The following is a 14,332-nucleotide window of genomic DNA, read 5'->3' as shown; positions in this document are numbered from 1 at the left end:
TTTGAGCAGGTGCCAGAGCGGCTTAAATTTACACTTGTGTTTCTTATCAACAATTTCAGATAAAATCCCTTAGCCTGGATTAACTGCAAAATAAACATATTCATGGGAGCTGGGTTCTGTTTTTCAGATGCCCCTTGGGTGGGTATTTATGGCTACTGTCCTTAGATTAAAGCAGAAGGCCCATGGGGTTCATGGACCATCTGTACAAGAATCACCCGCTTTAGGAAAAACACAGATTCAAGGGCCTAGCCCTGATGAAAAATCTCCAACGAAAGCCTGAGCGCCGCACTAGAGCCGCACCACTCCCCAGCAGCAGGGTCCTGTGTTTGATAAGGGGCCTGAAGGCCAGGCAGGAGATGTCCCCACCCCACAAACCAGATAAGGTCAAAGTGGGAACCAACTTGGGACCATTTAACCTGGATGTCAGGCCACAGCCTGTGGGTGAGCGTAACAGCATCGCCAAGACTGGGAAGCAGCTTTGGGCCAGGTGCACCTCATTTAGTCCTCATTTAGTCCGAACCACCGCCCTGCCAGACAGGTATTCGAATTCTACTTTACAACTGAGGGGAAAAACTCTCAAGACACAGAAGCCAAGTGCCTCGTTCTGGTTACAGAGCTGGTGAGGGTAAGAGTGAGGGCAGCCTGCACAGTCCACTCCCTCTCTGTAATGCCAGAGACCTGACCTAGAAGCCTCTCTGGAGGCTGCCACAGAGAACGCAAAGCTGAAAGCAGGCACCAGGACACTCACAGGTGGGCAGGGCCATGTGGAGGGGACCACTGGCTCGGCCACGCCACCGTGCCACAGGACTCATACTTTTGCCCAAACGAGAGGCCAGGATTGTGGGTGTCGTTGTGTAACTGGGGTTCTACCTGTCCCTGAGGAGCTCAATTTGGCCTCTATCCCTGTGTTGCCATCTGAAGCACCAATTACCAGTGTGATATGTGTGTCTGGAAAAGCCAAGCACAACACGGCCTAGCTCAGTCTGCACCCCCTTTCCTGAGTTACGCGGAGCAGAAACATAAATGAAACCGCCTGTGCCTGCCGCTGCAGCACATGCCCCAGAAGGGCTGCATGGGCATCCTTGGGGCCCCTTCTTGTCATCCAGGCTCTTTGCCTGCTCCGATTTGGAGGTGGCTCAAGCTCCGCCATCTCCTCCCTGGGCAGGTGGGAGCGACTGTGCATTCCGGCCGGATATCCTGACAGCTCAGGCGTCAGGGGATGCAGGCTGAGCTGACGCCTGCCATCTACCACTGTAATCGACCCCAAAAAAGGAACTTGGAGGGGCTCACATGCCAGTAGTACATTCCTCCGGGGCTGCTGCCTGACAGGGAGTGGGGGTGTTATCTGCCTGAGCACAGCTGATAGTGCCTTATGGAGAGATGTCACATGCCACCTCAATGGAGGATCAACGCAGAGAATTTGAGGTCAAGGGTTTAGGCTGAACCATTTCTATTTATAAAAAGGAGTGTCCAGGGGGAAGCAGAAGAGTAGGAGAAGACTGGCTCGGCCTGGGTGCCAGTGGGCAGGATGACAGCCAAGGGCAGAATGGAGCCTGCAGCGCTTCAGGTACATCTCTCCCTTTAAAGCTAAGCCCTCCGCCACGAGCCTCTCCTGTCAGAGCTTGAGTCCCTTTGTCTCTAGACTAGCATGAGCCCACATGGGAGAAACACGCCCTCTGACTGGCTGTGAATGTCATGGGGACTGTCCCCCCACTTCACCTGTGAACACAGGGTGGAGAAGGTGACAGGCTCTTCAATTCTCAAGGACCAAAAAGAGCACACATTAAACTTTTGGAGACCCCAGCTCTTTGCGAGAGGCAGAGCCTCTAGATAACGGACCGTACAGACAGCCCCTCCCTCTCCTAACTGCACAGAGCGCAGGGTGACAGTCATCCAGAGACACCACGGATCTAATTCCAGCTCTTGGCTCTGCCGGCATCTGGTTGACGGAGGGACTTCTGAAACCCAACAGTGCTATACAATGAGATTCCTCTTCTCGTGAGCTGAAGAAATCACCAAACACAAAGCCAGGTGGGCATCCAGCCTCTATCTGAGTCCTCCGGAGCCAGAGTCCCCAGGATGGAGGCTGGGAATGTGCACTTGACAAAGAACTCTGCAGGTGACCCTGGGGCACAGGCGAGATGGGGACCTTCAGACCAGGTGGTGACACAGTGGAGACCTCACCATGGTCTACTGTCCCCACATAAGCCATCAGAACCAAGGAGGCCACACTGTCTGCAACATGATGAATTAATGTCATGTCAAACTTTTATTAAAACATTAAAAAAATACAACCTGCCAATATGTAAAACTACAAAAAAATCCCTTCCCAACTCCCCCCTGCTCATGACCCAAGCCAAAGCACTGTCAGATTCTGGGCCTGAAAGAGAAATTCTTACATCTGTTTTCAATGCGAGATGGTCCTTGTTTGATGGCAACTATCTAGGATGTTACAGGCCTCAAAGATACTGCATTAAAGATAAAGAAGCACTCTAATAAAACTGCAGTGATGAGCTCTGGGCCGTCCTAGCAAACACTGTTGTCAAATCCAGCATCGTTCTGCTAGTGTTGTCTGGCACCAGCAGTGTCTTCACACTTCCTGGGTCTACCCAAGGGCTATCTGCACTGTGGTTAGTAGACACTGGGTAGGTGTGGCTACCAACGTCACTGCCACATACAAAATATAAAGGCTGTCTTCTCAAGTAACTGGCCCCCTCCTCTCTGGAGTAGGACACACACGGCACCCAAGAGCCACATGGAGATAAGCGGACAAGGCCGGCTAAGGGGCAGCACTGTCCTGCCTCACGCTGGCTACTATTGTACTGTACTGAAAAGCACTATGGCTGCTTCTGAAACTCAACTGCTGCTGGCATGAGTGGCTTCCTCTGCCTCCACTCAATCGCAGAGTGCGTCCTTGGATGGTCCTGATACACAATGGCAAAAAGAACATGGAGAGGAGATAACCAAGTTTCGGCTTCAAAAAGATGACCCACCAGCATTCAACCTCTTCCCTATGTGGAGGGCGCTAGGTCCAAGTGAGACCACGGCACATTCAATGCTGTTTATCAACACCCGACGCTGGTGACTTCTGGCCATCCTTGAAGACACAGTGTTCTGGCTGATGGAGGCTCTGCTGGCTTCTCAGCGCCACAGAAACGGGGCAATCTCCTTGGCTGTGATCTGAAAAAACTCACATACGTTCTGTACGGAAACAGACAGTTTAATAGTGGCAGGGAAAACCCAACATGAAATATAAAACAAGTAATCATGCATCTCGCGAGTTTTGGTTTCTGTTGTTTCTTTCTGGGTGTATGTGTTTTGATGGCAACGTCGGTCTGAACAGACTGCTCCAGCATTGCTTGGTGAAGAAGCTGAGGATGTGGTTGGTCCCAGGGACTGAAAGGCCTGCTGACACCCACTCAGCTTCGCCAGCCACCAAAACCCTGGACAGACCTGCAAGGAAGCACAGGACAGTGGTGGAGTCAGCTGCTCTGTCACAGAGCAGTCACAGGCTCTGCTGCTCTGCCTGTGTGCAAAGGTCAGGACTCAGATTTATTATTATTATTTTTTTGATACAGAGTCTCACTCTACTGCCCAGGCTGGAGTGCAGTGGCATGATCTCAGCTCACTGCAACCTCCGTCTCTCGGGCTCAAGTGCTTCTTCTGCCTCAGCCTCCCAAGTAGCTGGGATTACAGGCATGCACCACCACGCCTGGCTAATTTTTGTGTGTGTATCTATATATGTATATATATATTTTTAGTAAAGATGGGGTCTCACCATGTTGGCCAGGCTGGTCTCGAACTCCTGACCTCAAGTATCTGCCCACCTTGGCCTGCCAAAGTGCTGGGATTACAGGTGTGAGCCACTGTGCTTGGCCAGTATTTTTTTTTTTTTCTTTTGATATAGGGTCTGGCTGTCACCCAGACTAGAGTGTAGTGGTACCATCTTGGCTCACTGCAGCCTCGACCTCCCAGGCTCAAGTGATCCTCCCGCCTCAGCTTCTGGAGTAGCTGGGACCACAGGCATAAGCCAGCATGCACGGCTAATTTTTTTAATTTTTAGTAGGGATGGGGTCTCACTATGTTGCCCAGGCTGGTTTTGACTCCTGGGCTCAAGCAATCCTCCCACCTCAGCCTCCCAAAGTGCTGGGATTATAGGCGTGAACCACCCACCTGGCTAAGACTGAATTTTAACGCCATGAAATTTTACACAGAAGCACAGAGGGTGGATCAACACATGAGACCTGGTGATGGCCCAGAGCCCAGGGGTTAGCATGCAGCTTCTGAGAAACCTCCAGGGAAGTCAGGAGCAGCATCTCCTCAGCGCTGCCCTCAGGCCCGGCTTACTGGTAGGCGTGCTCTTTTCTCTTTGAACCATGCCTCTTAAGAAGGCGAGGCCTGGCACCTCCTGCCATATTGCTACAGAGAAGAGCAAGTCTACAAAACCCAAACCCTGCTGCTGAACCCCCACACTTCCAGGACAAACTCTAAAAACAGGAAAACACGAAAAGAAAATGCACAAATCCAGCAAGATCCACACACTTCCAACCTTATTTAACGCTTTTAATTAAGATCAGACTCAAAAAGGGGGATACTTACGAGTTATTTGATCCAAAGCTGAACCCTGAAAAGCAGAAGAGTGAAGTTAAAGCACGCATCCACTCGAAAGACAAAGGTGGTCCCCATGCTAAGTGCCTGCCCTAATCTGTGCTTCTCGTGGGAGGCCCTCCGTGCCTCCACCACCTACAGGAAGGCAGGAAAGGTATACACAGAAGCCCCTTTATTCTGAGTTTGTCCTCTGGAGCTACTCAGATCCCCCAGAAGGCAGAAGAAATCCTTTACTTTTGATGAGTTATCTTCTTGGTATTTTAGGGTTCTTCCTCCCTCCCCAGCCCCAGCTGTAGGCAGAGGGTCTCTGGCTTGGCCTCTCAGCTGTACTGGACCACACAGATCCATTCATTAGGAAAACTTTTTTTTTAATTTTTTTTTTGCTGTTGTTGTTTTTCCATCCATTTGCTTCCTCTTCTTTTTGAGGGTCAGAGACTCAAGATGGCTGGATTCTAGGCCTGGTTCTGCTGCTAAGTGCTAACACTTAGTTCCTTGGAGTTTCTGTTTCTTCACGGGTACAATTGTAATGATACTTAAATTCTGTGCCTCGTCAGTTTATTGCAAGAACAAAATGGAAGACACATACTCTGCCATCTGAACAAGCAGAGTGTTAAACAAATGCAAGATGTTTTGTGAAGTTTCTATGCCTTTTTTGAGTCTGCTGGCTTAGATTTTTAAACCAAGGCCTAGTAAGACCATTATTATTTTGGGCTTCTCAAATCCTGAGAGGAAATCAAGACAGTAATTTCTTTGGTAAGAAATGACACAATGTTTTAAGTCTAACTAAAACCTAAAATATATATATATATATATATATGCCAGGCGCGGTGGCTCACGCCTGTAATCCCAGCACTTTGGGAGGCCGAGGTGGGTGGATCATGAGGTCAGGAGATGGAGACCATCCTGGCTAACACGGTGAAACCCCATCTCTACTAAAAACACAAAAAATTAGCCGGGCGTGGTGGCGGGCGCCTGTAGTCCCATCTACTCGAAGGCTGAGGCAGGAGAATGGCATGAATCCGGGAGGCGGAGTTTATAGTGAGCCAAGATCGTGCCACTGCACTCCATCCTGGGCAACAGAGCGAGACTCCGTCTCAAAAAAAAAAAAAAAAAAAGATATTTTTCAACCACTGGCAGTATGTTATGTATTTATTTATTTTGAGACAGGGTCTCACTCTGTCACCCAGGCTGGAGTGCAGTGGTGCAATCACAGCTCACTGCAGCCTCGACCTCTTGGGCTCAAGTGATCCTCCTGCTTCAGCCTCCCGAGTAGCTGGGACCACAGGTGTGTGCCACCATGTCTGGCGAATTTTAACATTTTTTGTAGAGAATGGAGTCTTGCCATGTTGCCCAGGCTAGTCTCAAACTCCTAGGCTCAAGTGATCCTCCCGCCTTGGTCTCCCAAAGTGCTGGGATTACAGGCGTGAGCCACGTGCCCAGCCATCTTTTAAAATACTAAACAGACTGGTCAGGTAAAACATACTCATTTCCTTGGGGGAGAAGGCAAGAGGGACCCATTGTGCTTGTGAGGGGAGAACTTGTGGCAGCTTACCTCCTGTGCCTGATCCAAAACCAGAGAATCCGCTACTCTGGGTCCCAAAACCAGAAGTCTGTTGGGACAGTGATCCGAAAGTGGGGGCATTCTGACTCGCGAGCGTGCCGAAGGATGTGGTGTTGCTGCTGCTCCCAAACCTGCGCTCCAGTGAGAAACAGACCGAGGTCAGTGGGGCCTCTCACCACTTGGCTATCTGCAAGCCTCAGCTCCCTGCTCAATACACACGACACACATGATCCAGGGTGACAGGCTGGGCCTAACTAGCAGCCTTTCAGAGAGAATGAGCTATCGCCCAGGCCCAACTTTTATCTCTGCTCTAGGATGAAAAATGGCAGGACTACAGTATGAAATCCAACCTGGCCCGTGTTTTAGTTTCCATCCCCCATCAGAACACCAGGGCATTTGGGAACTATGCAGTACACAGTTCCTGCTCTACCTCCAACAATCCTGAAGCTTTAGTCTATCATGTTAGCATTTCTCACTTACCGACCATTCCCCCACACCCTGCTCCCATTTATTATTTTCAGCTCCTCTTGGGATCTTGATTCTATTTACTTTTTCCAAGTCATTTCATTCAAGATTTTGTATTTGCTTCCTGAATCAATAATTACTACCCAAACCAATGTAAAAGTGGCTACCATTTTCTTTCCCCTGCTCGTCCCATCTGGAGGCAATCCCTGTGCCCCCTCACTCAGTTCTCCCTCCAGATATGGTCCAGCACACAAGGTGGCACTGTGTGACCTATCAGAGCCCCTTGAATCGTTTGCAGAGGAATTCAGCTGGGTTGGGGAGAGCTTCTGGGGTCTGGAGGTGACTAGGTGAGGGAAATGGATCGGTGGTTTCTGGGAGAAGGGGCAGCACCTGGGGCAAGAGTCAACCCCAAAGCAAGGAAAAGTATCTATAACTCCGCCTTGCCACCATTCTATTCACTTTTAATGGTGAGGTCAAGGCTCTTTCCATACAAAGGTGGCCAAGGGATCTGCTCTCATTGGACTTTCTCCCAGGAGCAGCCTGCTCCCTTCCTCCTCCTGCCTTGGGCCTCACCAGCAACAGCCTGCCCTTCTCAGAGGCCTACCCTTCAGGGTCGGAGACAGGCTCATGGCCAGGGACCTGGATGAAGGTAATGGGCTCTTACGGAGATTTAATAACTGACCTGGCATTAACCTTTTTTAGGACTGACTAACCAGCCAATCGGGATTTGTGTGAGAGCTGCCCCAAGGCAGAATATGATACTTTTCTACTGGTAAAGAAAACAGCTGGTTTCAAATAAATCAATCAATTTTCAAGATACCCAGTCAACCCAAACCTTCCACCAACTCTGTGGTACTGTGTGCTAGGTCATCACTGCAGAGAACAGCATCCATTAAGACCTCTGAGAATACCAGCCTAAGTGGGTCTCTAACCGTCCTTTCAAAGCTTTCCTTAACTTTAATTCTTGGGGTTTCCTGAGGGCAAACCTAAGGCATTAGTCTCCCGTGAAACAGGAGAGGCAGCACGCCAACCCTCTCACTCCTGCTGCTGCGCTCCAGCATCCTGCACAGAGGGGAAGGGTGTGAGTAAGAACATACTATAGTTTATTTTCAAGATAAAGATGTTGTCATCTTGCCAAGACTCAGATCCCAAGTATCTCAACAATTCCCCTAGACAAAATCATCTCCCCTCCCCCAAGTCTTCAGCTCATGCTGAGCCCAGTACCGTGGCGAGAGGCATTTTAGAACTCCTTTCAGGCATCGACACCTCTTTTGAACGAGAGACTTGGTAGTCATCCCGTGTACATTTTTTAAATTGGGATGTTGTGGTGTGGTGAAGGTTTTTTTCCCTTGGGGTTTTGGCAACCACACTGAAATTCTGCCCTTAAAAGCAACTCCCTAAAAATGGCCTTTTCCAGTGCAGACGCACACGAGGCAATGAGAGCAGCTTCGAAATCCCTGATCATTCAGGATCTTCCCATGGGAGGACCTGTGCAACTGAATACTTACTCTGGGGGGCTGCAGGGGAGCAGGGGACACAGGGAGTTGTTTGTTCAAGGACAACGGGTCTAACACAGAATAATCCCAAGAGGAAAGAATCTGGTGAAAATCATTCATTGAGGACTTCCTAACAGAAGCTCCACACCGGGGTACCTCTTGGCTACAAAGCAGTAGCTAAGGCAGGGCTGGTGCCTTCCTTTAGCCCCAGCAGGAGAACAGGGGCTCTGATGACCAGCATTTCTCATACCAGGGACCAGCAACACAGCTGAGGTCCACCATGAATTCAACAAAGCCTGGCTTGAAAGAAATGAGTCTTACCCTGGAGAGGAACAGGAATCCTTGAGGGAGTTCTTCACCAATTTCAAGGGAGGGGCCTTCACCTCATGGTCAAATTTCTTTTCAGAGCAAGAGTACAGGCCCCTAGTGCTTTTTGGCTGGCATGTGGGTTCCCAAGGGCCCTCCCCAGGGGGCTTACCCGAATCCTCCTGCGCTGGCAGCCGCAGTGCCCTCTCCGAACACTTTGCCTCCCGTCGAGCCCAGAGGGCTTGTAAAGGCTGGGGCTGAACCGAATGCTGGCACCCCTCCAAACCCAGGGGATCCCCCAAAAGTAGGAGGGCTGCCAAACACTGGAGCAGCACCGAAGCCACCTGAGCAAAACAGAGGCAAACAAACAGAAATAGGGAGAAAGAGAGGAGGAGACAGGAAGAGAAGACATTGGGCAACGAGAAACCAAATCAAAATAGGAAGAAAAAAGGGAAAAGAGGATGTTAGCAATTCAAATGCAAGAACTAGAGTAAAGGGCAACACCCCCCCGCCCTTCTATCAAGAAAATAGTAATGAAAACAACAAAACAAAAGCCCTCAAACCAAACCACCCCCCTCCATTTCTAGCAGAGGGCTCTGGGGTCCACTCAGGAGAGCTCCTGCAGACCCTGTGAAGTCAGTGTGAAGCTGTGTGAGCAGACCTCCAAGAGCCCATTCGGTGCACCTTCCACCCCTCCCAGGTCCTCTGAGCTGTTTGGAGTGAAAAACCATTCTCAAAAACTCCAATCCCTACCCAGCTGACAAAAGATGACAGACTATATTACTTATCAGTATGCAGGCAAGACATCCAGCTTCATAGAAACCCAAATTATAAAATCGGAGGCTCAAAACCCCCTCAGGGAGAATCCCTGAATTGGGTCATAGCAGAGACAGAGACGTGTACACTGGCACCCAGCCAGGTGCTTTTTATTTATTTACAGCCTGATGGCTCCTACGTCTCTCATCAGAGTCTCCCTTTCTCTCACTCAGTGGAGAAGTTTTTTTTTTTTTTAAATGCTTTTTTCCTGCAGTCTGGAATTACTTCTCAATGAAAAAACACACCAAATTTCTTCTTTGGAGGCAGGCTGCTGTATAAATCTAATAAATAAGTCAACAGTGAGGACAGCCCTAGAGTTCAGATGCCTTCTGCAAGTTGCCAACACTGCTGCCCAGTGGGCTCGGGCTGCCAGAGGGCAGCACCACACAGGTGGCCACACAGACAAGGGTCAGGTCACGCACAGGGCACCCTACTCTGATTGCTGGTGATGCCTGTCAGGCAGGAAGACAAAACATCCTCTCCTGAACTATTCCTGATGCGGGTTCCCAAACTTCCAAGATACTGCTGAAATCATTCTAAAGTATTAGAATAGACCGACACTCAGTGTCTTCTTGAATGAACGGAATTAGAATGGCATAAGAAATGTGCTCTAACTGGGAGCACCCTCTAAAGGGAGTACTTCTTAAGGTGAGTGTTGGCCTATGAACTGTGTGCTAGCGGGAGTAATGGTGGCCTAGCGACAAGCCTTTTCTCCCCTTTCAGAAAGTCAATCTGTTGTTAGAGGGATGAAATCTAGACTTCTTATTGTTTATGTAATCACAACACAAGCTTCTGCCATCTGAATCAGGAAAGATCAAATCCTGGGTATGAAAAGTTGTCAGCTGAATTCCTCAGTTAACTGTTATTTTGTGATTCACTCATGTGCCTATTTGCCATTAACAGTGGTAGGCTGTACAAGTGAGAAGATATTTTTTTGCTAAGGCTCATGTTTGGGTTAACATTCCGCATTTTAAAACGCTGAGTGAAATTCCAAGCCATGATAATGGAGACTGTTGGGTTATAAATATAACAGACTGGAAAAAAAAAAGTGCTAAAAAACCCTTACAGTTGAATTATTTAAGGCTGATCACAGATCTAGTTACACTTTCTTCCTAGACATGCAGGGCTTTATCTAGTGCCTTGTATCAATATTGCTTAGACTTCTTGGTGGATGGTGAGTGAAAAATGGGAAGTCATGATGATACAGAAAATAAACTGGACAGGGGAGGGGTGGCGGTTAAATATACACAGAGAGAAAAAGCCCCCAAACAACACACCTGGGTCACAGCCAAATGAAACAGGAAGAAAACAGTCACTCTGGCTTAAACAGGCAACTCTCTCCTGATGGCAGGAGGGGTTTGATTTTATCAGTTGCGGTATTTTCACAAATTTCTTCTCCAGAAGAAACATAAATTTTCTAATAATCAATGATGACAAACTTTCTGATTTATTGAGGGCCCACTATATGCCAGGTGCTTCACAGCAGTTTTCTTAAATCCTCCCAATAAGCCTGGGATCCTTATATCACAGGAGAGGAAACTGAGACTTAGAGAATATGCCACTTGTCCAAACTTTAGCCAGCTGGTGGGTGCTAGAGCTGGGACTGGAGCAAGGTCTGTGCGACTCAAACGCCCACCTCTCATCTTCCCATCATTCATCCCCTGCCTGCCTCCCTCCAAATCTAACACTTTAGCGAGAGAGCAGAGTGTAGACCACTGACCATGGTGGGCAGCAAGGCCATCTTCAGTCCATCCCACCTTCCTCCTGTCCTCTCTCCGGATGACCTCCAACAGGATAATTTTATAATGCAATTTTACTGAAGGGAGGATAGATACTTTTGGAATTTTTCAAAGACCCGTCCAAATCATCAACTTAAAATCTCTCTTAAAGCAAAAAGTGCCCTGATGCCTGGGCAGGAAGGCAGTTCCTCTATTCACAGCAGCCCTTCCTTCTGCTTGGGACTTTCAGTCCCCTCTTTCGACTGAAAATGCTCTCCCAGAACCAGTGAAGTCCTGAAACATGAGAGGGAGTGGCCTTTCCCCTGCCCTCACTTTGATGTTTATGGTTACTAGTTCATTCATCTTATGTATCTGAAAGATAGTTTTTCTCTATTTGAGTCCTCAATCTAAGTATTACAGTTTCATGGGGCAAATAAATACTATGAAAAGTTGGGGGATACATTTTCTCTAAGACTGGACAAATAAAAGGGTCAGATTTTCTGTCTTTTTTTGAGACAGAGTCTTGCTTTGTTATCCAGGATGAAGTGCAGTGGCATAATCTTGGCTCACTGCAATCTCTGCCTCCCAGGCTCAATTGATCCTCCCACCTCAGTCTCCTGAGGAGCTGGGACTACAGGCGTGCACCAACGTGCCTGGCTTATTTTTGCATTATTTTTTTTGTAGAGACGGATTTTTGCCATGTTATCCAGGCTGGTTTCAAACTCCTGGACTCAAGTGATGTCTTCCTTGGCTTCCCAAAGTGCTGGGATTACAGACGTGAGCCACTGTACCCAGTGTCTGAATTAGGTGTGATTTTCCTTTTTTCTTTTAGAGATGGGGTCTCACTATGTTACCCAGGTTGGTCTTGAACTTCTGGGCTCAAGTGATCTTCCCACCTCAGCCTCCCAAACTGCTGGGATTACAGGTGGAACTTTCAAAGGTCAGATTTCCAAATCAATGGGGACATAATCTCAGGATAAAGAACCATATATAGGAAAACCGTAAGAGTCAAAGAAAACATTATCAGCCTCCTAAAAACACAAAAAGTCTTGATGACCGATGAACTAAAATTCCCCAGTTGAAATGTTCACAATGTACCTAACTGGGATAAAAGCCTTGTGGCCCTTTCATTTTTAAGCAATGCACTGTGTGTGTGGCAAAAAGAAAGCTGCGAAGCCCATTTCAGAATATTCTGTTTTAATTTCTAGGAAAACAGTATTAACAACTAGCAACCAAAGACTAAGCTACCTGAGTCACAGTCTGAGGTAAGGTGCACAGTGGATTTGGAAACCACAGCACTTTAGGCTCTAAATATGAGACTCCGTGTATTAATTTGGGGCAGCCTTACTCCCAAGTCAGAGCCACCGATGCATCTTGTCCTGAGGTTGGATCCTTCCTCTGGAATTAGCATATTTCAGAGCATCCCCTACATATGAGGGCCAAGTGTCCTGCCCACTTACCCAGGGGGAGTTTGCTTTAAAGAGCTGCTTGCTCAAACAGCTCGCCCTGGACCCCCCGTCTTAAAAAAAACTCTTTTCACACAACTTTCCATCAACAAGGACAGGAGTGCAGACTCTCTGCAGATCTCAGAGACAGAAACAGGGTGGAGAGGCAGATGACAGAAATGAAGTACATGTTTTCAGATCTAAACATATACTGTTCATTAAAAATTTTTAGTTATAAATACATCATACATGATTATAAAAAGGCATATAGTTTATATAAATATATACTTTAATAGTAATGCTGGGATAAAAAGTAGTCCTAGTAATGTTCCTTTTCCTTGGTTACATGGGTGTATTCCAACTGTGAAAATTAATTCAGCTGTGTACTTATGCTATGTGGATTGTGGACACACATAAACTTCAATTAAAAATAAAGTGATTTGGGGGCTGGGCGCGGTGGCTCACGCCTGTAATCCCAGCACTTTGGGAGGCCAAGGTGGGCAGATCACGAGGTCAGGAGATTGAGACCCTCCTGGCTAACATGGTAAAACCTCGTCTCTACTAAAAATACAAAAAATTAGCCGGGCGTGGTGGCAGGCGCCTGTAGTCCCAGCTACTCGGGAGGCTGAGGCAGGAGAATGGTGTGAACCTGGGAGGCAGAGCTTGCAGTGAACTGAGATCGCGCCACTGCAGTCCAGTCTGGGCGACAGAGTGAGACTCCGTCTCAAAAAAATAAAATAAAATAAAATAGAATAAAATAAAAAAATAAAGTGATTTGCGAAAGAGGGGAAAGTAACATACACATGAGAAATTAAACAGATAATCTGCTTTGACCCTCACAAATAATGGGCACCCCAACAAATCCGTGACTCAGGATGCTTTCCTGTTGATACTTCAGTTATCATTTCCTTATGTGTTCCTTTACTTTGGTTGTTCTGCAACTGTCAGATATTTACAATGTTTTCTCTCCAAGAAGAATCTGTGTTCTCTTGAGAGTTGCATTACGGCTGGGCGCAGTGGCTCATGCCTGTAATCCCAGCACTTTGGGAGGCCGAGGTGGGCGGATCACAAGGTCAAGAGACGGAGACCAGCCTGGCCAACATGGTGAAACCTCGTCTCTACTAAAAATACAAAAATTAGCTGGGCATGGTGGCACATGCCTGTAATCCCAGCTACTTGGGAGGCTGAGGCAGGAGAATCGCTTGAACCAGAGAGTTGGAGGTTGCTGTGAGCCGAGATCGCACCATTGCACTCCAGCCTGGCGACAGATTGAGACTCCGTCTCACAAAAAAAAAATAAAAAAAAAAAAAAGGTTGCATTACTTGCGTTCTATGCTTTTAAACATGTTTTGGAAGACCTGGAATCATGTTAGGAATGTAGCAGATGCTCAGTAAATATAAAAATAATGCGGAGGAAACAGTTAACTTCTTTATTCCAATCCTACTCTCTTGAGATAACCACCCTAGAGATGTCTCCTTCCAGATATCTATGCATAAACAAATACATATATAAAGATAACCATAACAAATAGACATAGGAGTACCTGTTTTGTTTGGAGAGGAAAACCCAAAGCCTTGGGATGCCACACTTCCTCCTCCAGAGCTGAAAGTGCCAGTGGGTTTCTGCTCTCCAAACGACGAGCTGGCAAATCCACCAAATGTCTTGGCCCCACTGTTTCCAAATAGGTTAGAGGTATCTGAAGAGATGAAGATGTGAGGGAGGTCAGAGGGAGAGAAATGTCCTTACCTGCTTCTCAGAACAGAGAAAAAGTCTCAGTTGGGTGTTTGGAAAGATGGGAGTGACAAGCCGCCTAGAACCCAAGGGAGCAGAGTGACAGCGACAGGCACTTTCTCTGATTTTCACGCACCTTGCTGGGAAGTTTTTAATCATTCTGGCACCCAGGCTCAGGATTTCCTG

General features: G+C 47.7%; 1 protein-coding gene across 7 annotated transcripts in view; it reads right to left on the bottom strand.

The window, feature by feature from the left end:
- Positions 1-2,246: 2,246 nt before the first annotated feature.
- NUP214 (nucleoporin 214) overlaps positions 2,247-14,332 on the bottom strand; it is a 108,388-nt gene continuing 96,302 nt past the window's right edge. For all 7 annotated transcript variants that reach the window (XM_054500209.2, XM_054500210.2, XM_063650418.1 and 4 more), the window contains 5 exons: positions 13,959-14,111; positions 8,609-8,780; positions 6,161-6,300; positions 4,600-4,624; positions 2,247-3,453 (listed from right to left, as the gene is read on the bottom strand). In XM_054500209.2, coding sequence (XP_054356184.1) covers positions 3,420-3,453; positions 4,600-4,624; positions 6,161-6,300; positions 8,609-8,780; positions 13,959-14,111 — 524 coding nt within the window. In that variant the 3' untranslated portion in view covers positions 2,247-3,419. The remainder of the gene's footprint in view (positions 3,454-4,599; positions 4,625-6,160; positions 6,301-8,608; positions 8,781-13,958; positions 14,112-14,332) is intronic.

The sequence above is a fragment of the Pongo pygmaeus genome, chromosome 13, assembly GCF_028885625.2.
Source record: "Pongo pygmaeus isolate AG05252 chromosome 13, NHGRI_mPonPyg2-v2.0_pri, whole genome shotgun sequence".
Taxonomy (NCBI): Eukaryota; Metazoa; Chordata; class Mammalia; order Primates; family Hominidae; genus Pongo; species Pongo pygmaeus.
This window is presented reverse-complemented; position numbering and strand designations above follow the sequence as displayed.